Here is a 24,358-nt window from a genome sequence, read left to right as displayed (position 1 = left end):
CCACTTCCCCAGCAGAGCGCTTCTGGCTTGGAAAGCCCGAATCCGGTCCGGAGTGGCTACGCTGCGTTGTCCTTGATCAAACTTGACTATTGATCTCTTTCGATGGGAGGGAGAGGGGAGGAGGTGGAGTAAGGGAATCAGGGTTTGACCCAGGCTGTTTATTTTCAAAGGTGTTTCATGGTACAGAACGAAATACAAGGTGAACATTAACATGCTACAAAACACAAACCAAAGCCGGTCACTGGGACTGATCACTGCAGCGTGTCCTGCAAGGAGCGGCTCTGCCAGGACACCAGGCAAGAATGGACCCCACTGGACTTTTCTGTCTCGGCCTCCTGTGATTCACTCACAGTCCTGGCCAAGCGGGCACTTGGGGAATGACATTTGTCCGCCGTGCCTCTCCCATTCAGGACTCCTCCCAGGCTGCATATGAATCAGCTAAACCAGAATTACAGGTTCAGGGAGAGGCAAAGGCTCTGGGAGAGGAGGAGAGAAAGGCTGGGAGACGCAGCAGCAGCACCTTGTGGGGATATATCCCCAGCCAGGCTCCACATGGAGAACCCAGAGGAAGCGGAGGTGGATATTGACACGCTCATTGATGAGATGGACTATATTCCCGGTCACTTCCATCTAGAGATGAACCTGAACTTCGAGCCCTGTTCCCCTGTGAATTTCAGAGGGAGGGATGTGAAACTGAAGCGAGACAGCCTGATGTATGAGCTGGAGCTTGAGTCTGGTTCCCAGCAATACGCTGTCAGGAACCTGCTCGGGTTCTTCTCCTTCCACCTGGAAGAGATGGAGCAAGCCAAGGAGATCTTCCTGAACATCTCCCAGGAGGACCCTGACAACCTCAACGCCTGGGCCAACCTGGCCTACGTGTACGACAGGCTGGACAACGAGCAGGAAGAGGCTGACTGCACCAAGAAACTATCCCACTTAATGGGCCTGGAGGGCTCAGAAGATGTGTCTCAGGGGGATCCCAGGCTCCGAGCCGCCCGCTGCCTGGCAGAGCAGGGCTACGCTTATGCCTTTGATGTCGGGCTTGTGGATGAAGAAGACCGAATGGAGAAACTGACTGCCGGACTCATGCTCTATGACAAGGCTCTTGCTTACGGGAAACAGGTCAGTAACAGCTCCTAGCTGTGCGTAGATTGCTGTCTGGTGTCACTGGGCGGACTTGCCATGTGTCTTTGTAGCAGGGCAATTCAATAATGCGTTCATTACGATAGCGGGAGCCTGGAATAGGAACTAATTTACCAGCTAATAGCTGAGCTCGTGTATGAGGGTGCAGACAAGCATACGCCTAAGGGAGCGGAGTCCTGCCAGGAGAAAGCTCTGGGAATTGCTCCCATCTTAGCGTTCGACCCTCCTTCGTGCTATGTCATTTAAAGCTATTGATCCCTATGGTGCTGATCCTGCGGATCAGCCCCTAGAAAGGTGACACGATTCTGTAGCTGGGTGGGATCGTGGAAAGTTTAAATTACTCTGGTCTTACATGTGGTTCTGCACTGCCAGCCTTATCTTTGCTAGCTGTTCAAACAAAGGCGCGTCCTTCTGCACACATGGTGTGCGGCTGCCCTATGGGAGCTCATAAAAGGCAGGTGGCTGGTATGCTCACTTAAGTGGAGTGCTGGGTTTGAGAGGTGGTTTTGTTTATGGTTAGAATTAGAATGGCATGGTGTACGCTCCCTAAGACATCAGGAGAACAGCTGCAGCACCAGGGTGGCGCACACATACACAGGGTAGCATTTTCTTCAAGACACTGACTGTGTTCTGGTGGCAAAGGCACAGAAAATGTCCTGCCCTAAGCTGAATGCTCTGTGTCAAGGCTCTGTGTCAAGTGCAGATATTTCTCTCAGACGTGTTAGGAAAGAGCTCTGAGGTCTTCAGCGAGGAGGTGCTATCAAAATGCTCAAGAGTGCTGCAGATCAGGTCATTCCTTTAAATTCTCGGCAGCAGACACTTTATCTGGGAAGTGCACAACTATTATAGAGACACCAGGTGGGTGAGGTACTAACTGCTATTGGACCAACTTGTTGGTGAAAGAGACAAGCTTTTGAGCTTACAAAGAACTCTTCTTCAAGTCTGTGAAAGCTAGAAAGCTTGTCTCTTTCACCCATAGAAGTTGGTCCAATAAAAAATATTAGCTCAGCCATCTTGTGTCTTTAATATCCTGGAAGGAGCACAGCTACAACAACGCTGTCAATAGTGTGGCCAACCCCAAGCATTCAAAAATCATGAGCCAGGCCCCAGAAAATCCTGAGATTGATTTAGCAAATCATGAGATTTTTACAACAACTTAATCTGGGATTCTTTTTCTTTGCCTTCTGTTTCCTGAGCCTTTATGCTGCACTCAGGGCACATTTTCAACCTTTTCTTTGCAACTCCGAAGGCTAGAAGCTTGCTTTTATTTTTAAATGCAAGCTGAGGTTCTCATGGAATCACATTACTCCTGGAGCTGGGGCTTTTACAAAAAATAATCATGAGAGTTAGCAACACTGCTTGAAGAGCAGGATGGAGAACTCAAAATAGAGAAACAGATGAAAATGCATAGCAAGAGAATTAACGCTGCATCATAGACCTCCTGTTCTCAGATGTTCTGTTGTGGCTTCAGCAGACTTTGATTATTCAGTAAGATGAAAACTATCAGACCTTTTTTTTTTTTTCATTTTAATTAGGTGGGTGGGAGTATCACAGGGTGACTGGCCCTTTAAGGGGAGTTGGGTCCAGCCCCACCTATGACCCACTTAACTTGTCTCCCCAGGCGGAGAAGATGAGTAATGCCACATGACAGGCAAGTCTTGTGGCTAAAATCAGGCTTTCTGGGATGGAGAATAGAGATAAGAGAATCAAAGGTCTGCAGAGAATCAAAGGGGAGACTTCAGGTAGGAAACCTTGGGAGGAGCTGCTGCTGCTGCTGCTGGATGGAGAGCAGGGAGGGACTCAAAGGAGCAGGAGAACAGATGAGCTGTGCAGAGACTCTCCCTAGTACCCAGATAAAGGGGGGAGGGGGAGTGCAAACCACCAGGGAGCAGCAGCCAGCGAGGACGGCTGGAGAGCAAGTCTGCTAGAGGAAAGGCTCATCACGGCCTGGCCTAAGACCACCGCACCAAGGCTTCAGAGCCAGCCAGGAAGACTGGGGAGTTCTTGTGTATGCAGAGTCTAAGAAGGGGTGTCACAGGCCCCAGGAAAGCCTATGCTGAAGTTACTGGGGAGCCCAAGAGGGGGAAACTGAGGCAGCCACTAGCCTGAAGCCAGAGAGGATAAAGAGGCTATTTAAAATGCTGCAGTTTGGCAATAAACTTTCCCCAGTAGCAGTTCTGTGCAAAGCAGGGGGGTTCGTGGTGCAGGGCTGCTCGGTGCAGCTAAAGCAATGGCTAACACTCAGCGTTGTCACTTAGCACATCACTGAGGCCCTGCCTGGGCTACTGTCCTAAGTGGATTCCCAGACAGCACAGCTGTCCCCACCTCCAGGGACATCCCAGTTAAACGCGGCAGCGTAGACAGGAGCTGCCAGGGTTTCAGCAGCCATGTGTAACACAGGCAAAGCGATTGGGGTGACGCTCTGCACACACGGAAGCCTGTCTGCATTACAGCTCTTAGCCATTTTTTCCTGACGCCCTTGCCAGTGTAGACAGGCCTTAGGGATGTTTCCTGTGACAATGCCATGCTTACGAAAGGTACCGGCTTAGCAACCCTTGGCTTATCCACAGAGCAGGCCCAGTACCGGTGCTGTAAAACAGCCGTCAGATGATGGCACTTTTCAGGTGCTCTCAGCTTGGGCCAGTGATGCAGACACAAAAGGTTCCATCCCATCACCAAAGCCCCAAACCTCCCCCAGGGATGTTATTTTAGCCCTTAAGATGGTCCTCCAGGGTGAGTCAAGCCGTGGTTAGTTCATACACAGCCACCTTGCAACGGACATATCTATAGCCTGGAGACCATTTGCTTTCTGTTCACGTTGCTGTTAGCCCGAGCCGGTGGGTGTGAAGTGGCAGAAAGCAGGATAACGCCAGAAAGCAGATGGACTTTGCCAGGTGTGTGTTTCAGAGAGGGGGCCCTAGACTCTGCAAACAGCAGCTTGCAGAGCAAACACCAGGGGAACTGCTCTGGCAGCCCAAGCAGAATTGGAAATCCTCCTCCAAAGCCTGCTGCTGCTAGGAACATAACCTCCAAATTGTAAGTCTCCTTTTCGGGTTGTCTTCTTTATACATTGCCCTGCAGTAGAGCAAGATGGTCCTGTGCTTAATGATAATTACTTCGTTTATTTGTAGCACTGGGGAGCCCCCGCCCAGGACCAAAGCCCCATGGTGCTAGGTGGCGCACAAACACAGAACAAAGCAATTGCTGTCCTAATGAGCTTCAATCTAAGACAAGGGACAACAGACATCACGGACAGCCAGGGGGTGCACAAGGAAACAATCAGACAGCACTGGTCAGCAGGGCAGGCAGTGGTTTCAGCACACCAGCAGCGTGACTGGTGTCCAGTTTTTTGTAGGCATCAGGGCAAAGGCGAGTTTTAAGGCACAGAACTGGGAGTAAGAAACTCTGGGTTCGGCTCCTCCCTCTCCCTGTATCACCTAAATCTCTCTGTGCCTGAGCTCTCCAGAGTCAGGAGGGTACATGATCCTTCCTTCCCTCCACCCAGTCACTGTCTTGTCTATTTCCACTGTAAGATCTTAGGAGGAGGGGCTCTCTCTCTCTCTCTCTCTCTCATTAGGTGGTTGGCCCCAGACTAACACAAGGGGCCCTGATCGCAATTGAGGCCCCTAGATGCTACCGTAATGTACATATTAAAAGTAGCTGGGCCCCAGCCGGTGAGTTTGTATTGGGATGCAAAAATGTTGGAGCCATGTGGGCAGGTGCTGAGGGGCTCCTCGTAAATCTAGTCCTGCAGCATTCATGCCCTTCACTTGAATAATCTAAGGCAGATCTGATCTAGTGTAGGGCCAGGTGGAATTGTAATGAAAAGCTAAAGCCCTGCAGCTACAGGGAGAGTGCGGGCAGGAACCCTGCCGGTTTTGTCTAAACTGCCTACAGGTTTCCCTGCCTGTGAGCAGCCCCAACCGAACATCTCCCTCTGTGCGGGGAAAGGAGCAGGTCTCAGGTTCAATAATGAGGGAGTTGAATGGCAAATCTGATCTCCCAGCTGGAGAGGTTGGCAAAAGCTCAAGCGTGACTTTAAGGGCCAGCCCTGCACTGTGTGGTGGAGACGCCCCGTTCAGCGGGCACGCCAAGAGGCATTGTTCAGGCAGGTATGATGCCTCTGAGAGATCCGGATCAGCACAGGCATCGCTCTGTTACACGGTGCAGCACTGTCTGCTCTGCTGCACAAGGAGTGCAGGTAGAGGTCTGGCCCCTCTGGAGACAGGCGTGCCAGCCTTGTGCGGCTGTGTGTGCTGCTGGCCCACAGAGGGTGTGTCTGTCAGAGCCCCGCTTGCAGAGGCTGGGTGTTTAGCTCCAATTGTAGCTTCTTATGCTTTTTTTAACTCCAGAGATCCCTGGTTCAATCCCTGGTGTGGTGGCCCAGATGGTGGCTGTCAAACTTGCACTCGGCAAAGGGCGGACGGTGTTGCTCTTGGTGCCTTCTCCCCCTTTCTTGCTCTTCCACCGAAGGCCAGGCACAGCCTTGGCTCAAGAGAGCGCCGCCAGGCTTTTCAGGAGTGACGCGTGATTTTGAGTGGAGCTGGTTAGAAATTCTCCAGTGGAACTCTTCTCCTCCAGGGCCGCCGCTTCGTCAGAAGGGGAACGTTTCATGGAGATGGCTCCCTCTTGACCCAAGTTCCGATGGATCCCGGCCTGCCAGGCAGGTTTAGAAAACTGCCTGATTTCCTGCCCTCCACAGTCTATCAGGGCAGCCTGCGTTCCCAGACTCTCAGCTCTCGGGAAGCCTGGGAACTGTGACTCCCAAGTTCCAAGGCTCTCTGTTCAGCTGGGGCTCCCAGACTCACAGCTCCCTACCGGTCCCCTAGGTGGGCTACCAAAGAGCCAGGAGCTTTTGAGAACTGGCTTACAGCTCCTCAGCAGCCAGAGCTTCTAGGGTCCACGGCTCGGGGCCAGACCGCTGGGCAGAATGCCCCTGAGCTGGGCTTCCGTTCCCTTTCGCTGAGACTTTCAAAAATGTCGGTTTTCCTTCCAAATGGAAACATCTCAATCCTCCTTGGAACAGAAGTCCCCTTCTCCGCCCTGCTCTAATCTTGGGGTACCAACTTGAGACAAGGAGGCCTCTTTTTTCTGCAGGCCCGTCCTAAGCCCTTTCTACAGATCATCCCCCCCCCGTCAGGCATCTCCAAGTTGGGCAGCCAAAAAAGTAAGGCATCAAAATCATGTGCCCAAATCCTCTCTCATTTAGTCCTGGCTGCTTCCTTCTCCATCATGATCCATAGACTTGCTAGGCCGTTTCACGTACGGGTTTATTTTATGCATGTGCACGGCCAACATGAACCCACCAAGAAATCACAAAAGAAACTTAAAATGAATAGCTTCTAAAAAATCCAGCCCAACTCAGTGCTCTCCAGAACTATGAACCTGCAAAATCGGCTCCGTCGCCAGGTCTAAAGGGAATAGCAATTAGCACTTTGCCCACAACCCATTACAATTAAATGCAAACAGAGCTGCCAGATGGGACTATAGATCACAAAGCTGGTTCATTTTCAGCAGATCCTGGGCAGAGTACCAGAAACAGTGCTTGATTCAGCTTCAGTCATGGAGGAGGAACAGCCTTTCTGACTGTCTTCGGTTCTTCTGATGGGTTCTTCTGATGAACTAGGAGCGGAAGTTCCCTCCCTCCGTTAATGTGTCACTTTCAGCCTCAGAGGAACCCCAGAGGCTTCCTAGACAATCTGTAAGATCTTCACGGGTGCTGAGCACACACACAACTCATTGAAATCAAGGGAGCAGCAGGTACTCAGCACCACTGCAACTCAGGCCGGGTGGGCATGATTCAGCATTCCTAATGCTGGGATGGGGGGGGGGGGCTGTATTGAAAGAGGAGTGCCCTGCAGAACTCCCTTCTCCTGTGAATGGAATGCAGCCACCTCTGGGGGCAGGGTTGCCGGCAGGCAGCTGGAGCACGGCATGTTGCACAACAGCTGGGGTGGGGAATGCTGGCCAAAAACCATCTGCAGGGCAAACTCCTGTGCTGTTACAAGAAAGTGCCATGAGATGTCTAAAGTCAGGCTGGGCCTATTAGGGTGTGTCTACACTGCATGCTATGCCCGGGCTCCAGCTCCGGTCTGAGCCAAGCCCCTCTTCCGCCCGTGCACAAATCAGTCTGACTCAGGTCAGCAAGCACTCAGGACCTAGGCCCTATGATCTTCCTAGTGAGGTGGGTCAGAGCCCAAATCCCGTTGCAACTTGGTCCGAGCCCTGTTATCTTGCCGTGTGGATGCAGATCAAGCCACAGAGCCGAGTCACAAGGTCTGCGTAGGGACACGTTAGCACAGTTGCAAGAGCTGGATCCTGCAATTGTAAGCCAGGTTTACAGTGCAGTGTGGACACTCAAGTGCAGGCTGGGAAACACCAAGTCCACAAGCCCGGGTCTCTCGGACCCAGGTTTACAATGCAGTGTAGACATAGCCCTGGCCACCAGCCCACGGTAGGGAACTATAAGAATGGCCATCCAATGGTCCATCCTAGCCAGCAGCCTGTCTTCCGACAGTGACCAATGCCAGGTGCTTCAGAGGGACTGAATAGAAGAGAGAATCCAGCCTGTTGGCCTCCCTGCCTCACGGGGGAAAAGCATTATGCAGTAGGAAGACAAAGTGCTCCCTGGAGCTTCCCAAGGCACAAGGGGAGCACGTCTGCTACACCATGCCTTAGCAGAGCGGCTGGTTGCAGAGGGTAGGCAGGGCAGTGCCCTCACCTCCTGCCCACCGCCACCATCTCCCCTCAGGTGCCTAGTGCCCCAGGACATCTCTGGACTCAGGAGGTCACAGGAACCGCAATGGAAAGGCTCCACCCTGGCACACCTGTCCTAGGGCCAGGCAGCGTCTGCCCCAGGCTGCCCTTGCACAACACTCATGACCTTGACTTCTAAGGACCCACCCAAAGGGAATTGCCTGGCCATCGGTTCCTTGGTCTCAGCAGAGGGGGTCAGCGCAGGCAGTGCTCTCGCAGTGTCAGTGTTGGGAACCAGCCGCTTGGCTCACAGAGCCATCCCCTAGGACAGCTACCCACCTGGAACACGGTTAGCTGGCATTGCTGCTTACAGCAGCAGGCTAAATAGCAGCCAAGTGCTTTCAGTTATTTATAGTGCACCAAGAATTCTCTTTCATTGGACTGTATTTCTGCCACCTACACGGGATTAGACCCAACAAGCTGACAGCTCTCCGCTGCAGCATCTCCTGGCTATTTTGAAAGCTTTATATTTATGTGTCTATTATTCCTGTCGGACGTCCTCATTTGTCCTTTCCTTGCACACCGGCAAAAGATGCTAACACTCTGCACCTCTGGAGCAGCTGCTGTTTGAGCATCTCACAGCACTGTGCAAATGAATAATCTAAATGCAGATGACTGAATAAATTTAGCATCAAGCCCTCTATGAGGATATCATTAACTTTATTATTATTCCCATTTTACAGATAGGGAAACTGAGGCATGTGGATGAAATCCTGGTCGTATTGAGTTTATAGGCGTTTTGACTTCATTGGGGGCCAGGATTTAACACTGCAGATTTGATTCTCCAGGGCCTTGCACCTTGTGTAGTATTTACATCAATGAGAAGTGGGTGCAAAATGGCAACTTTTATAGCGACTCTGCACAAATGTAAAAGCCTGCACAATGCAGAGACAAAGTAGGCGAGATGATATATTTTATTGGACCAGCCTCTCTTGGTGAGAGAGACAAGCACAGACTTTATCCTGGGACCAACACGGCTCCAGCAACACTGCATGCACAATGCAATTACAAATCAGGCTCTGTGTGAACTGAGCAACGTGACATAGAAGGTCTGTGGCAAAGCTAAGCACAGAACTCCGAAATCTCCTGATTTCCAGCTCTGTGTCGTCCTTGCAAGAACATCCCTTTTGCAAAGTGAGTGGAGACAAATCAGCCCTCACCTCCTGTTCCCCGCACACCTGCACAAGACAGCAAAGATACTGTGTGCAACCCTTGCTCAACCCCTCCCCTGCAAATCCTTCCTCCCTGAAACCTCAGCACAGGGCAGGAAGGCAATGCTTTATTTGAGAAAAGAGTCTGGTTGGTTTCTCAACCTCACTGCAACTGATTGGATGGGCCTGGGCTTGCAAAGCAGCTGTCCACGCCAGTGACGCAGTGAGCGGCTACAGTATGTCCTCACTTTGTTCTGTGTACAGTAAGCGGGAGCCAGGATTGTTGTTGTAAGGTTTTGTTCTGCCTCAACTTTCAGCTTTAGTCACAACACACTAAACCATCCCCACCACTTACACTTACGCGTGTCGGAGACTGGGGCTCTCTGGGGCAGGGGCAGGCTTTCTTTGTGTGCCCTATGCAGGGCCGAGCAGTGTGAATAGTAAGTGACACCAGGAATGAGGTTGCTCTTTTTAATTGTACCCCTTGGAAACTGTTAACCTGGCTAACACTGCCATCCCCCTGCCCACCGGGTTATGTGCTTCCCACCACAACTTACCCCACTGCACTATCCTGTACGTTTCCCATTTAAACAGAAGCACCCCCTGACTGTGCTGCAGGCAAAGAACCCGACAAGTCTGATCCCCATGTTGCTGGCACACAGCGGGTCTGCTATGTACCATTTTTAAACACATAATGCATGCAACAACCTCGTAAGATGCAGACTCATTCAGATGCACACTTCATGGAAACCCACTTCTAACCTGCACAGAACAGAGGGAACACTAATAAACCACACGCCAAGTGGAATGGTTTAGCCTGGCCGCAGAAATAGAGGGAAGGGAGGAAATCCATGTGTCTTTGAGGACACCTGCATTCGGGAAGTGCTGTCCAGTGATTGGACCTGAGGCCTGGCAGTAGGGACTCCTGGGTTCTAGTCCCAGCTCTGCCACTGACTCACTTGGACAAATCATGCAGCTTCGCAGCCCATCGGTTTCCCCTCTCTGTAAAATGGAACGATTAGTGCTTTGCTTGTGAACCAATTTCCACTGGTATTGTAGACCTCAAAGGGTTTTACAGAGGTGGATAAGCATTACACACATGGAGAAACTGAGGCACAGAGATTTGTCTTTCACAAGCAGACTCCTGATCACCAGCCCTGGCTCAGGGCACTAGAGTACAGCTACCTCTCTCTGTAGGGCACTTCCTCAGTGGGTCGAGGATTCATTCATGTGTGTTTACGGGGAGCTTTGAACTCCCTAAATGGAAGTGCAACATGCACTGTGGAATGCGAAGGACGGTGGGAAGGGGCAGAAGTTTGCATGAGATACTGGAAGGGTTTTGAAAGGGACCTACTCTGTTGAAGAGGAAACCTTTGTGTCAGGCAGGGAGCTCTATATAGCAAAGGAAGAAGTGTTTGGCATGTCGCTTTCCTGGGCATCTTGCTTCAGGACTTCTTGTTTGATAGGCCAGTGGACTCAGGAAGGCGATTCTCAGGTGTTAATGCTGAATTTCCTACAAACCTTTCCCTGTTTCAGATCCCCCTGGAGGAGAAAAGAAGCTGGTACTTCACGATGGCCACTCTGTACATCAGGTAAGAGAGGCAGTGCCTGGCGCGGAGCGGGAACAGGGGAGCGGAGCGGCACCGAACACTTTCTTCAAGGGTGCCATGAGAAATAAACAGCAGCAGGTGCGGCTGAAATGAGGGAGTTTGCCTGCAGCCTGGCAAACCATCCGCTGCTTTGCTTCTTGGGAGGCTGGAGCAAGGAATATGAGACGCTCAAGCCCAGCTCAATCCAGGCAAAGGCGTTGAGAGGAGGGACCGGTAGCTCGTCTGGGATGGACTGGGCCTGCCTCAGGTGACAGGTGCATGGTCACATCTCTCTCCAGGTGAATTAAACTGCCAGTCTATTCAGACCCCTCTCAGGACACAGTCAAAATCCCTAGTGACAAATCCCCTAGAGCCATCTCTTTGAGCGACAAGGCCACGGCGTTTCCTTAGTTGTTTCCTCACTCGTGTGTTTAATTTGTTCTGGGATCTCAGGGGCATTTACCGTTGGCTCCCCATAGGAACTGCTCACAAGCCAACAACTCCCGCTGTCTGGGGATCGGGGCGGGGGGTGGTATATCCTGGGTGTCCCTGGCTGGGGTACACTATGGGAGATGTTTCTTCAGTGGGATCAGGATTTGTCCCAGGGTGCTCAGACAGGGGTTTTCTATGCAGAAAGGAGTGGCTTTTTTCACTCTCTTTTATTGCACAGCAAACCAAAGCGCACCCCTCCAGTGAGGCCTGGGCTAGCAAACGATGGCGAATAGGCAGTGCATCAGGGGAACTGAAACCAACTTAGCATCACCGAGCAGCGGTGCCAAATGCCCCGGGTAGTAGATCCCACAGACAACGGAGGACTTGTGTAAACAACCCTGAGGGAAATCCTGCTTCCATAAGCTCAATGGCAAAACTCCCAGTTACTTCAGTGGCAGCTTTGAGCTATTCTGGCTATCAGCTGGCAAGATAAAGGCCTGTATACTATGGATGTGCTCAAAGGTTGTTGTACAAGCAGCAGTGAAGCAATAAAGGCACCACGTCATTGGCTGAGACACGCACGCTGACATCAGGCTTCCTAGGGAAATGGACAGGGCAAGTGATCACGCGGCGGAGAGTTACAAAGATGTCTTGACCATTGTGTCATCAGTAACATTTGGGACGTCACAGTAACAAATAAAGCCATTTGGGGTGGGAGTTTCAAAGGAGCCCTAAGGGAATTAGGTACCTAGATCCCATGGATATAGTTGCCTAAATCCCTTGGGAAATCCCAGCCTTAAAAAACATCTGGAACAAAAACAGTCAACAGCAAGCAAAAAGGCTTCTTCACAAGCAGGGTTTACAGATGCAACTAGCAAGCACCACCACATTCATCTGTTCAACCTGTGGATGGGCCTGTACATCAAGACTTGGACTCAGCCATGTAAAAGTCCAAAAAATCTGACCGTCATGGACAGACCTTCAAAAGAGTTCAGCACCCAACACGTACCCCCTCTGCTGAGCTCTTGAAATCTGCCCATTTATTTTGGTGCCTTAATATAGGGCCTGATTCCACAGCATTACCCCAGTTGTACATCAGTGTAACTCCATTGTTGTATCCAGAGTTGTTATAGTTAGAGCTAACAAAAAGGGTATCAGATGGGAGATGAAACATCATGTTTCAGGGCTTAAGACAATTTATAACTAGTCGGGATTAGGGTTAGAGTTTTGGGGGAGGCAGATTTAGCCCACATCTGCCGAATGCAGGGTTCTTACACATTCCTGTGGAGTGTCCGGTGTTGGCCACTGTCAGAGACAGGATACAGGACTAGATGGACCATGAGTCTGATCCAGTCTGGCAACGCCTGTGTTCCACTGTTGCAATGCAGTGCAGAATGAGGCCCTGAGTTCCAATCCTGACTCCTTGTTGACTCGCTGTGTGACCTTGGACAACTCACTCCAGCTCTCTGAGCCTCAGTGTCTAGTAAAGTAGGGAGGCCACTATCCACCGCTGAGATCCTTGGCTGAAAGGTGCTGTGTCACTGCAAAGTCTAATTGTAGACACAGTGCATTAGCAACAGCCCGTTGTGAAGCACGAACTGTGACTGGTAAGCCATCCCCACCGACTGCAGAAGTTTACGGTAAGGCTGAGCAATCAAAGCACTATTTGCTAAGGAAGGCAGCCCTCTTAGGCCTTGGTGTAGCTAGGATCCAGTAACCAAACCCCAGCCACTCTTGTTACAGATTAGACGGGATCCTGATGAACAAGGGAACTGATGAGCAGAAGCGGCTGGCCTCCTTTAACAGAACGCTGGTTCTGCTTCGCCAAGTGACCAAGTCCTCCAGTTCTCACTACAGAGGTATGAGAACCAGCTCGTTCCAGGCAAACTGCATGGCTCTGCAGGAGAAGCAGGGCTCAGATCGCCACCCACCAAGCCTTTCACACCTGCCTGTCTAAGGTTAGGCTCAGACATGAGCGCGGCCTTCTTTGCAGAAGAGCTGGGTACCTACACATCCCATCTCTGGTAGTCACTGCAGCCCCGATTCAGCAGGGCACTTAAGCAAGTGCCTAATTTTAAGCACATGAATCGTCTCATCGAAACAAACGGGGCTAGTGTCGGATACTTCAGGTTAGCCACATACTCAAGTTCCTTGCTGAATCAGGGCCTAGAAGTTATCCTACCATGGTTGTTGGGTGGCCTGGGTGAAGTAAACTGGTGGTCTCAGTTCAGTTCCTAGTCAACAGAGGTCAGGGAAATAATTTTTTAAACAGCAGCACAATGGCTGCTTATTGGCAATCCTGGCAGAGAAGCCAAGGAGCAGACGGGTCATGGAAAGTGACCTGTCCTCTCACCCCTCAGAGATCAGGGGTGTGACTGAAGTACATGGGAGGAGCAGCTTACACTGTCAGTATTCATGCTGCAGCTACACCGAGTACTTCAGACTCCTGGTCCCTTCTCAGATGCACTGAATAACCTGACTTTGAAGCAGGCGTCTTTCACCAGACTGGCTCCGTGAATTCTTGTTTCCTAAGTGGAACGTCCCTTCAGCCTGACTGTGCGGGGTGGATAGATTTTAACGTTATGTCTTTACTGCTAACCTGCTCTGAATTCTGCTCTCCACCCCCCAGCTCTGGCCTGGTGCTACGTCGGGATGCTGTTGGAAAGGAAAGAGACGTTTTCCACCACCCCGATGGGGATCCATGACTGTGGTTACTCTGGGACTGGGCCCCTTGACTGCTTTGGCAAGGTGCTTTTTTACATCGTTGCTAGCGTGTAGCGAGAAGACTTGGGGCAGGCCCCGTGGCTTACTCCTTTACACCTCCATCCCCCATAAGCCATGCAGATTACCATCTCTCTCCTCCTCGTTCCCTTCTTATCAGCTCCGTCCCCCTCGCCCCATCCTCCTTTCCCTACTCAGGGGCACTCCAGAACAAGCAGTCCATCTAGGGCCAGGCCAGCGGAGGTTAGACTCCCTGTATTACACAAGCCGACCTCCCCATCAACGACATGGGGTGAGATTCTCAGATGATGTGAATCAGCCTAGTTCCACTGACGGCGAGCGCTACCACATGGGGCAGCCCAGGGGCCCACGCTGTAAGCTGAGGTTGGAGGAAGCATCTGGAGGTTAATTTTTGTTCAAGGTGCACTGCAGATGTTCATGGGACGGGAGAGTCCCCGGAGAATGGAGAGAAAGGAGCAGGATTAGGCCGGGTGTTTGTTTTACCCCTCCCAGCCTCCACCATTTATCGAGCCCCTGCTCCCAGCGCGGCTCAGCAGCGGAGGACGCACGTGCTCCATTGGCAGCCTGCCTGGCTTACACTTGCAACTCAGCAGTTGTGCCAGCTCTCAGGCTACGATTATAAGCACACAAGGCAGTGCTGGCTTGGACGGGCCCAGGACCCCCACCCAGCTAACCTCTCCCAAAACTCAGGGATGGCTCGAGCTCCGGTTTGGACTCACCTCCATCTCTGCCACGAACAGTGGTTAAGTCTCTTGCTATTGTCGGTTGCGCCTAGCCTTATGGGAATGCACGAAGAGGGACAGAGAAGGAGTCTCCTCCCGCTTTCAATGCCCTGTACACGGTGCAGGCCAAATTCCCGTTCCTGCACTCACCTGTGCTGGCCACTCCATGGAGGGCTGGGAAGGAGGCAGGGCTATCACCCAGACCCCACTCCACAACGGCCAGCAGAGCTCACCTCATATGGAGTAGGCTAGCAACCATACTCTCCTTGCATTGCCTCCCAGAGCACCCAGCTGGGACAGCGTGGCTCCAGACCGGTATCCGTACAGCCCTTTCTCAGGCAGTCAGACGCTTGGTAATGGGCCCGCTGTAGGAACCTAGGCAGACTAAAAAAGAGCGTGTGACATGGAAACTTTGCGGTGCTGCCTGTTTCTGATAACTGTACGGTGGCCTAAACAATGTCGAAGCAGAGGTGTTTATTAGTCCAGGGTGTCATGGCCGAGTTGTGGGCAGCCAGACCTAATGGTCAGAGCTGCAGTCCACAATCAGAAGTCGAGAGTCAGCTGGGTCTGGATACCGGGAGATCAGAAGCAGGAGATAAACTGGAGATCTCCGAACCACTAGTTGGAGGTTGGGAGTTAAGCCAGGTCAGGACACCGGGAAGTCACGCCAGGGGAGTGGGATGCAGTGCACGCAGTCCAGAGCAGGGTGGATCCGCATTGATCGGACAGCTTCCTGTTCCTGGCTTAAGTAGGGCCAGCAGGATAATTGGCTGCTCTGGGACTCCACTAATAAGACGTTGGGGGCAGAGCCTCAAATGGGGGCTGAGCTGCCTCCTGGGTCAGCAGTTGTCAGCAGGCTGCCACAGGGAGGGTTGAAGCATGGCTGCTCCTGTGGACCTGGGTTATGACGCAGGGTACGGTTACTACTGAGTTAGCCGGGAGAATTATTGGGTGGTGACTGTTCTGGGCCAGAGTCTAATGTCCCTCCTTGCAGTGGGTAGCCCATGCTCAGCAGATGATCCCATTGACTTTAATGGGGCTGGACCCTGCATGAAGAGAGGTGCTATTCAGGGTGAGATAGGGGAGCAGAATCTGGCCTTAAATATTTCTGGGAAATAACTTCTTCTTCTTGGCTAAGGGACGTGAGAAGTTGAGGCAATCATGTGGGCACGTGAATGCTAAGCCCTGGAGGCCATAGTAAATCAAAGTGCAAGAATTTGCATATTTAAAGTCTCCATGCCGTTGTGAGTCAGTACCTGTGCAGCCTTTGACTCATCATCCAAGTCACAAAAAGCTACAGTCAGTCTGTGAATAAAACAGACAGTCCAACTGAATCAGGGGTGTTTCTGGACCTTTGATCAGTATAGTAAAGGGCAGTTCACTAATGGAAATGTGTTTTGCTTTCTTGGTTTCAAAAGGCAATAGAAATAGCTAAAGACAATCTTCCCGTACTAAACCGTCTGGCAAAAATTTTCCACTTCCTGGGCAAGCAAGAAATGGCTATGGGAATCTGCAATATGGCGCTCGATGTCCTACAAGATCCAGAGCTCAACTGGCAGGCCTACTGCACACGGGCCAAGGTACGTGGCTTGCCTTTGACACCAAAGTCTTCCAGGCCACGCCCTGCAGTCTAAACCCAGAGACAGAGCAGCCCTAACCCTTGCCAGGGACTTGCCTTGTGACAATATTTCTAGCAACTGTGTCATCTGCACAAGATTTTAAGCTATGCTAAGCTTACCAAACAAACCCAACAACTCACATTTCTGTCTCTGTAGTTTTGAAAGCCATGTCCATTTGATTTCTGGAGTCTCAAAAGAACAATCTCCAGTCTGGTGGCACCATGCACAGACTTCAGCTCATCCTGGGAAGCTAATTGGAATGTGGGAAAACCTTTTTCCGAAAGGGGCTGCATCCTCACCTTAAAAAACAAAGCCTCCAGTTCAGCAAAACACTTGAGCACATGCGTTGTCCCACTGACTGAAATGCCTGTTTAAAGTGAAGGATGTGCTTAACTGCTTTGCTGAATAGGAGCGAGTTGCCTCGTACTGAGAGTTAAGCAGGTGCCTAATGTGCTGCTGAATTGGGGCCTAATTTCAGAAACTAAATATGTGCATACAGTACCCTTCATTTCCACTTTTCAGTGTTGCTCTATGACGTGTAACAGCTGTCATGTTCCACCCCAGAGGTGGCAGTATATCAGTGGTGGGTGAAATGATCCCTCTGTTTAGTTTGTTACTCACTTTGGGAAGCTGCTGGATAAAAGGCATCCCATGAAATGTGTATTGTTGCTGTAAATATTAATGGAAATTGATCTGGCCCATCGAGGGATCAACATTTTTCATACGCTGTCATTACACAATAGCAGGTTGGTGGAATCTTGGGCCTGATCCAAAGCCCATTGAAGTCAAGGAGATTCTTCCATCAGCTTCAATGGCCTTCGCATCAGGTCTATAATGCACAGAGTTCCAGCAGAAGGCGATGTTGGTTTGCTGCCATGCTCCACCCAGAGTAAAAAGCTACCACTGCCTCCCTCCTTCTAGGAGCCAGACTGACTCTGTGTGTTTCCATTAAGGGCTTTATTTGACAGAGGATCTATGAGCTTCCAAAATGCAGAATCCATGTAAGGCAATTGATCTGCTTTTCAAGCCCTGCCAGCCGAGTGCAGTCAGCCAAACTGCAGAGGGCATTTCTTTGCCAAGATCCGCAGCTTCTCCGTGCCACTGGTGAATAGGTACCTGGATAGGAGGCATCATTTGAATAAGCATCTTCATCCCTGAGCAGCTGATTCACCCAGGATACTGGGGAGATTTCTCTTGGGAAACGGGGCTCACCAGGCCCGGCCTTGTACTCAAAAGGCAAAGTCCTCTTCATGATCTGAGGAGCCTTTCATTGGGATGACTCCTGGAAATGGCTCTGTCTGTGCCAGAGGCACTCCACTGGGGATTACTGATAGCCCAAGCTAAACACTAGAAAAGGAGTTATTGTGGTCCTGGGCTATGTGATCATCAAAGCAGTCACCCAAAGGCAAACAAGCTGGTGTCAAAGTTAAGGAGCCAGCCTAGAGATCTGAGTTCAGTTCTGCTTCCATCACAGACTCCTTGTGTGACCCTGGGCAAGCCACCTAGAGTAAAATTTTCAAATGATAAGAAGTGACGTAGGCACCCAAGTCTAATTTTCAGGCATTTGGGAGCCTAAGTCTTTGAATTTGACTTTGAATGAGACTTAGGCTCCTAAATCACTTAGGATCTTTTGAAAGTGTTCCCCTCTATCTCTCTGTACTTGGGTGTCCCCATTTGTACAATGGTGTTGATGATTCCTATCTCAAATAGCCGGGAGTGTTGTTACTGGGTATTTCCTATTACAACAATTGCAAAGAGTTCCTCAAATGGTGATTGGCTAGTTGGTTTTTTAAATAAATCTGAGATTAATTCTCACTTTGTTTATTTTTTAAGACAAGAAATATTTAATTCCTTCTGAAATAAGTTGCCTCACAAGTGAATGTTCGGCTGTTCTGGGGTATCTTTAGTATGTGGCTAGACCTGTCCTTCAAAGAAGGTTTTTAATTTCCCTTGAAGGTCAGCTGTATGCAGGTACAAGGCCAAAAAATGCAGCATTAGGGCAGTTTCTGGAAGCCAGACTGTGTCTTATATAGACTCGGCTTCAGAAGACTACAAAACAATATACAACAAAGGGCTTGATTCTGTAGTTTGTATTCAGGTAAAGCTCTCAGGGTCACCACTGGGGTGCAGTGGTGCAACTGACAGAAGCATACAGTGCTCCCCAGTTCCTATTCATAAAATAGTATCATTAGATCAATTGGTGTTTACATCCTTATCACTGTAAAAGGGGATTCCAGTAACTGATCAACACATCTCCCGGAGGTGTGTGGAAATATGCTGTTCTAGTGTTGCACTCAGACGCTTTGGTGATGGGCAAGATAGATAGATCTTGGCTGGGCAGTGGAGCTACACTGATTATCCCAACTGAGGATCTGGCCCAATGTGTTCCTTTTCAGTGCTATACACGTTAAAATGGTCCTACAAGCATAAACTAACCCCAGATATCATGGCAGGAGGGATAACATGCAAACTGAACCTATGCCCGAATGAGTTTCCTCCTGTGTTTAGATCCACATTAAGCTCTATCTGCGAGATCTGGAACGTGCAAAGATGGGTTTGGGAGGCATGCCGGACAGGAAAAACCTCACCAGGGCTAAAGATGACCTTGACAGCGTTGTAAAGGTTTGTCCATGCTTGAAGACATACCTGGACATAGGCCAGGTGAGTAAATACACAGATGCTCTCCCAGTGAGATCAGCTGCTCCTTTTTTCATGTCTTCATGTTTTTAATTACATCCACTACTTAAAGAAACAAGAAGAACAACAGACCAGACAAACACTGAGGGCTCAGTCCTGGCTCTTACTACCGGGCAGGGGCTAGCCTACCCGAACTACCTTGAATCCAGTTAGCACAGGTAACGTAGCAATGAAGATAGCACAGCATGGACTAGCGAGCCAAGTACGTACTCAGGGTCCGTGCTGGGCTTGTACTACGGAGGCAGAAGGCCGTCCCACATTGTCTTCACTGCTGCTGTTACCAGCACTACCTGGATTCACGCTAGTTTGGGCAGGCTAGCCTGCGCACAGCTTCTGCTGTGTAGACATACCCTAAGATCCAGTGTAGGGCTGGAGGCAGAGGGAGGTGAACTGGAGCACTCATATGGTGGTTGTGTATAATGTCTGCAGATGGCCCGGATCCTCGGCTATGCTGTGGCCACTTTGCATGGTCCACTGGTGGATTTTGCTAACGGATGTTACCCTGGAATAGTGCAGTCGCCTCAGGCAGTAGGGAAAGGCTCTGCAGATTCTGTTTTAGCCGTGGCTGGGAATGTGTAGTCATTCTGTCATGTCCTTCTAGGTCTATTATTACATGGGCGTTGATGCCATGCAGGAACTATTCCCAGTGGATGAGAATGCACTGGACAATGCTTTGGAGTTCTTTGCTAAAGCCATGGAGTTTGACCTGGGAGATACACTACCAGAAATACAGTTGCTAAGGGGGAAATGCCTGCGGCTTAAAAACGAGGAGTCCAATGCCATTGAGTGCTTCAAGCGAGCCATAGAACTGGACGATGTGGGCTCCACCTACACAGAGAGCTTCCGGTGCCTGATGGAGACACTCCTTACGCTGTTCAGTCAGAAGAGGGTGAACGCCGAGATGCTGATGCAGGAGGTGGAATTGTGGGTAAAGAAGGCAGAGGAGAAATACCCAAAGCAGCGTGTCCGCCAGGAGCTGAGGCTGGTGTGTCGAAATCACACGGCTGAGGTGATCGAGCTCTCCAAAGCCATGGTCACCAAAGGAAATACCCAGCTGGTGAAGATGTTGTTTGAGACAATAAAGAGTGACTTTTCCAAGTCCAAACTAAAGGAGCGATCGCTCTCCTTGTGAACAGCTGACGTTGGCATCACCTCATGCAGCACGACGGCCTCTGGGCTAATACTGTCTGAACATTTCTAGTTCTCTCAGATCTCATCAAATGGGACAATAGACAATAAATTAACTATGTCACTCTTGCATTGCCCTCCTCAGCCACAGATCTCCGAGCAGTGTGCAGAAGTGGCCAAGAATTACTGTCTCTAGTTCACAGATGGAAACTGAGGAATAGCCCAAAGAGCGAAAAGTGACCTCTGATTATGGGTGCTCCGTTTTTTTAAGTCCAGCTGGAGCTGTGAGTGCTCAACCCCTCTGAAAATTAGGCCCCAGGTATCTCAGGGTGGATACCCAAAACCTGGTCCAAAGCGATGTGTTTAAGGCCACACAGCAAGTTACTGACAAAGCTGGAAGTAGAATCCAGATCTCTTGCTTTCCAAACAGCCGCCCTATCCGTGGGACGACAAAGCCTCCATTGCATTCTGGGGATGTTATATTTCATCTGCACTCAAGTATCCTCCTTTTCATTAAGTGAATGCAGAGCTCTGATCCTGCAAACTCAATGGGAATAGAGGGTGCTTAGCACCATGCAGGATCAGGCCACAATCCTTGGGTTTCATTTTAAACAGAGGACTAACACATTCACCAAAGATTTTGGTGCAGGAGGGAAACATGATCTACAGCATACAAGAAAATCTCATATGTTCAGTCTTTTCTATCTTATGCTTGTACACTGCCTTCCATCACCATAGTATCTGATCCCCAACTCAGCTCTCCTTGGTCAGGAATCCAACACAGATTTCCCGTACTCTGGTGATGAGCCCAGTATCAAAACCTGTATAAAACACACACACACACAGTGAGAATCCTACCCCAAGCCACCCATGCTAAGAGCTGAACTAGTGACGTTTGTTGGGGGCGCCTGGCAGCAGCTAAAATTCTACTGAATTGGTAGGAAGTTTGGGGTGGTTTCCCTGCCTCTGACGGAGTCACCCTTTCTCCTGATACTGCTGACTCCTCCCTTGAGCTCAGAAAAATACTTCCAAAGGGCAAAATTCTTCCAGGTGGGGTATGTCAGATGGCGCAAAGTGCTGGGGAGAGGATATTTCCCTAACTCAAGGTCAGGGTTTCATCTCTCTCTCTCACGCATGCACACTCTTCCAGTCAATCACTGCAGCACACTGTCAGTGTCCTCTGTATATTTTAGCAGAAGAAAGTACACACCTTCCAGCAAAGTGATATTTAATGCAAGCTTCTTTGTCTTGTGATTTTTTGCCTTGTTGACTGGTTTTACACTAGTTATGAGAAAGCATTTTGTTTCAAATGACTAGATTCCCTCTCCTTTTCCATGGTTGTGCATACCTCCAGCACACTAGGTTTATCACAGTCTAAGGGGGAAGTGTTTGCAGGGGGTAATTATTAGCAGCACATCACTGATCCATGTCCATATTGCATTTCATGTGCGGTGCTCTGCCTACTTTTGTTGGAGTTTTAGTGATATGAAAGGAGCTTTCCATGATAATACTCTGAGGACCTGATCTTGCTCCCATTAAAATAAGTCACAAATTTCCCTTTTTTTTTTTTTTTTTTTTTGTGGGAAGGGGAGCAGACCTGGAAGAAGAAGAACAACAAAGTTACAACAGACAAGAAACAAGACAGAGTTGGGTCTCTTTCTGTTTGCACAACAATAATAGTATGTAGAAACCACATGGGCACTATGGGGTCCAGATAACTATGTTTACTCAATATACACAGCATGCAAGGTCAGTTACGCAGATATATTGCTGCTCTGGCGGCTTTCTAAACCATAGAACACAGTAAGCACCATTAGAGGGTTCACAAACTATTTAAACAGATACTACCCAATTCCTATACGCTCTACAGAACAATGAAAGGGGCCCTGCCTGCATTGTGGTTGAAACTGGACTGCTGTTTCTCTGCTCCCAGATTAATGGCTCCTAGGGCAACTCCCTGCTACTAACTAGTGTTACATTGAACTAACAAGTGGGTATGTGAACCACTGCTCTCTGATGGATGAAACCAGACCTGTTTGCTGATACTTACAGATGATCATTTTCTTTAGCTCACGTCATGTGGCAGTGGCTAATGCTTTTGGAGCAGGAAGAGGTGAGTTCTACCCCCAGCTATTGCTGTACCGTTCCAAATGGTCATGGTGCGTGGCATAGCAACAGTTACAAAGATCATATATGGCCATGGGTTTGCTACAATATTTATATTTCCTGTCAACATATTTTATGAAGTGAAGGTAGCAACATTTGTTTAGCAATTTACGACTCACCAGTAAAATAGACAGATGGAAACCAAATTATATATTGCAGTGGAGGCAGATGATGTGTTGTTTCCAAAGGCATATGTGAATAACTGCATCAAGTCACATGTAGCCTTACAGCAGCTGAATCAATATTTACTGGGTATGCAACATGTACAAACTATGGCCCCATAATGATTTTTCATTGACTAAAAGACATTTACACATTGAAAGTGTAAAAAGGGACAAACTTGCCATTTCTTCCACTTTGCTATCATCTATTGAAAATGTTTCAATAATTATTATTCTTTATTGTTTGTACTGTGATAACGCCGACAAGCCCCAAATGAGCTCGGGGCCACAATGTGGCCGATGTTGTGTACACACCTACAACACAAAGTCAGTCCCTGCTGCAAAGGGCTTACAATCTAAGTTAGAGACAAGAGCTGGATACAACAAACAGGGTGGGGGACGAAAGGGAACAGCAAGCCAGGTCTGATTACTGTCAGAAGCAGTGGTCACAGCACACCATCTATTTAGGAATATGTGGCCTCATTTCAAAGCAATGCCTGTAGAAATTAGCTCTGAATTAATGTACCTACTCTGGCCACTCTTTCTTGACTGACAGCTGAGGGCAGCCTTTACCCCACCCCTGAGAGGGAGGGAAGGGATAGGAGACACACCCGGGCTGTCACGGTTGTGCAGCAGCAAAGAATGCCAATGAGCCCCAGGTCAACAGACTTGGGCTTGCACTAAAAATAGCTGTGTAAAAAGTGCTTTTAAGTCATGGCTCGTGCTGGAGCTCGGGCCCTGAAGCCCACTCTCCTCACTAGGCTTCAGATTGCAAGCTGCAACATCTGCACAGCTATCTTTAGCAATGTCGCATGAGCCTGATTCTGTTGACCTGGGCTGGGAGGCTCGGTCCGGGCCATGTAGACACACCCTATGTGTCCCCATCTATGAAGTCCTTTCAGAGGGGTTACAGCCTGGAGTTTCTTTCCTTCAAACTATTCCATGTCCTATGGGGAAAAGGTCACAAGTTCTCTTGCTTACCCCTCTTGCTGTTTCTGGTGCTAAGAGTCTTTCTCCAGTCCTTTGCTGGGATCAAAGAGTCAGAAAGGTCCCTAAAGGACGAGCAACTGGGGATGCTCAGACCTTGCCCCCGCCTTGCTTGTTTGAGACATTGTGCCTGGCAAATTTTTCTGCATGTCACCAGTTCTGCAATAGCTGCCTCCTTCTTAAGGCTGAGGATGCCATGATTCCTTTTCATCAGTATTTCATGTTGACATGCCTGCAACATTCACAGACAGCCCTTTGTGTCAAATTACTGATCAGTCTCTAGTCAATAACTTGCAGCCAGGTTGCTGTATTGATATATGCTCTGAACCTGCTCCGTGCAGCCAACCAGAAGAGTTAAAAAATCATGAGTCAGGCTCCTAAACCCAGGAAGACATTTTTAAGAGTTATAAATGGGAGGGGGTTTGTTATCTTGTGGTTTTTGAGCTAAGTTACACATAGGTCATGTTTTCAAGCTTTTCCCCACCACCACGAGGCCTAGTAAGTTTTGGTTTTTTTTTTAAACCCAAGAGCTGTCTCCCATAATCACATGACTCCAGGAGCTGGCGCTTTCACGACAATCCCAAATATTGCAAACCTTGTGGTAACATTGCTGCAGTGAGCAACGGTGCCCGCTAGACCTGAGAGCAGTACAGCAGCTCCGGCTTTCCAACCTGAAGAGCAGGAACCCGCCATGCACTGAGCACTGCACCCCCAGACAGCAGGGTTCAAACTGCTACAACAGCAGTGGCATCTTTGCAAAAACTTTGCCTCCGACCCTGGCAGCTGGAACACACCCTTTAACTTCGCTGCTCCATGTCCACGTGGGAGGATTCCCTTCCCAGTGAGGGCGCTCCAGGTGGCGGCTGGTGGAAGCAATGACCATAGAGTTCAGCCTCCGAGCGGAAGGAGAGTCTCCACTGGAAGGAAGGGCCTGCTCCAGCCGCCCTTTCTATGGTGTCACGGAGAACGGCTTCTTCCGGCCTGCCCCGAACCGAGCAGTGGCGGCCTTTGGAGGCGTCACGTGACGGAGCGTTCTTTCTGATTGGCTAGCTGGACCTTAGCTTC

General features: G+C 49.8%; 1 protein-coding gene across 1 annotated transcript; it reads left to right on the top strand.

Moving 5' to 3' along the window:
• Positions 1-552: 552 nt before the first annotated feature.
• TTC22 (tetratricopeptide repeat domain 22) lies at positions 553-21,535 on the top strand. Its single transcript, XM_067535471.1, has 7 exons — positions 553-1,122; positions 10,587-10,642; positions 12,815-12,930; positions 13,701-13,819; positions 15,954-16,115; positions 18,663-18,815; positions 19,453-21,535. The coding sequence occupies exons 1-7, from the start codon at positions 553-555 to the stop codon at positions 19,981-19,983; spliced, it is 1,707 nt and encodes a 568-aa protein (XP_067391572.1). The 3' UTR covers positions 19,984-21,535.
• Positions 21,536-24,358: the final 2,823 nt, after the last annotated feature.

The sequence above is a fragment of the Emydura macquarii genome, unplaced genomic scaffold (assembly GCF_026122565.2).
Source record: "Emydura macquarii macquarii isolate MOO-44397 ecotype Brisbane River unplaced genomic scaffold, CSIRO-AGI_Emac_v2 contig_3506, whole genome shotgun sequence".
Lineage (NCBI taxonomy): Eukaryota > Metazoa > Chordata > Testudines > Chelidae > Emydura > Emydura macquarii.
This window is presented reverse-complemented; position numbering and strand designations above follow the sequence as displayed.

Coding starts and splice junctions, on each gene's coding strand:
- TTC22 (XM_067535471.1), top strand. CDS start 553: ATGGAGAACCCAGAGGAAGCGGAGGTGGATATTGACACGCTCATTGAT. Junction 1,123..10,586: donor CTCTTGCTTACGGGAAACAG/GTCAGTAACAGC, acceptor TCCCTGTTTCAG/ATCCCCCTGGAGGAGAAAAG. Junction 16,116..18,662: donor CCTACTGCACACGGGCCAAG/GTACGTGGCTTG, acceptor TCCTGTGTTTAG/ATCCACATTAAGCTCTATCT.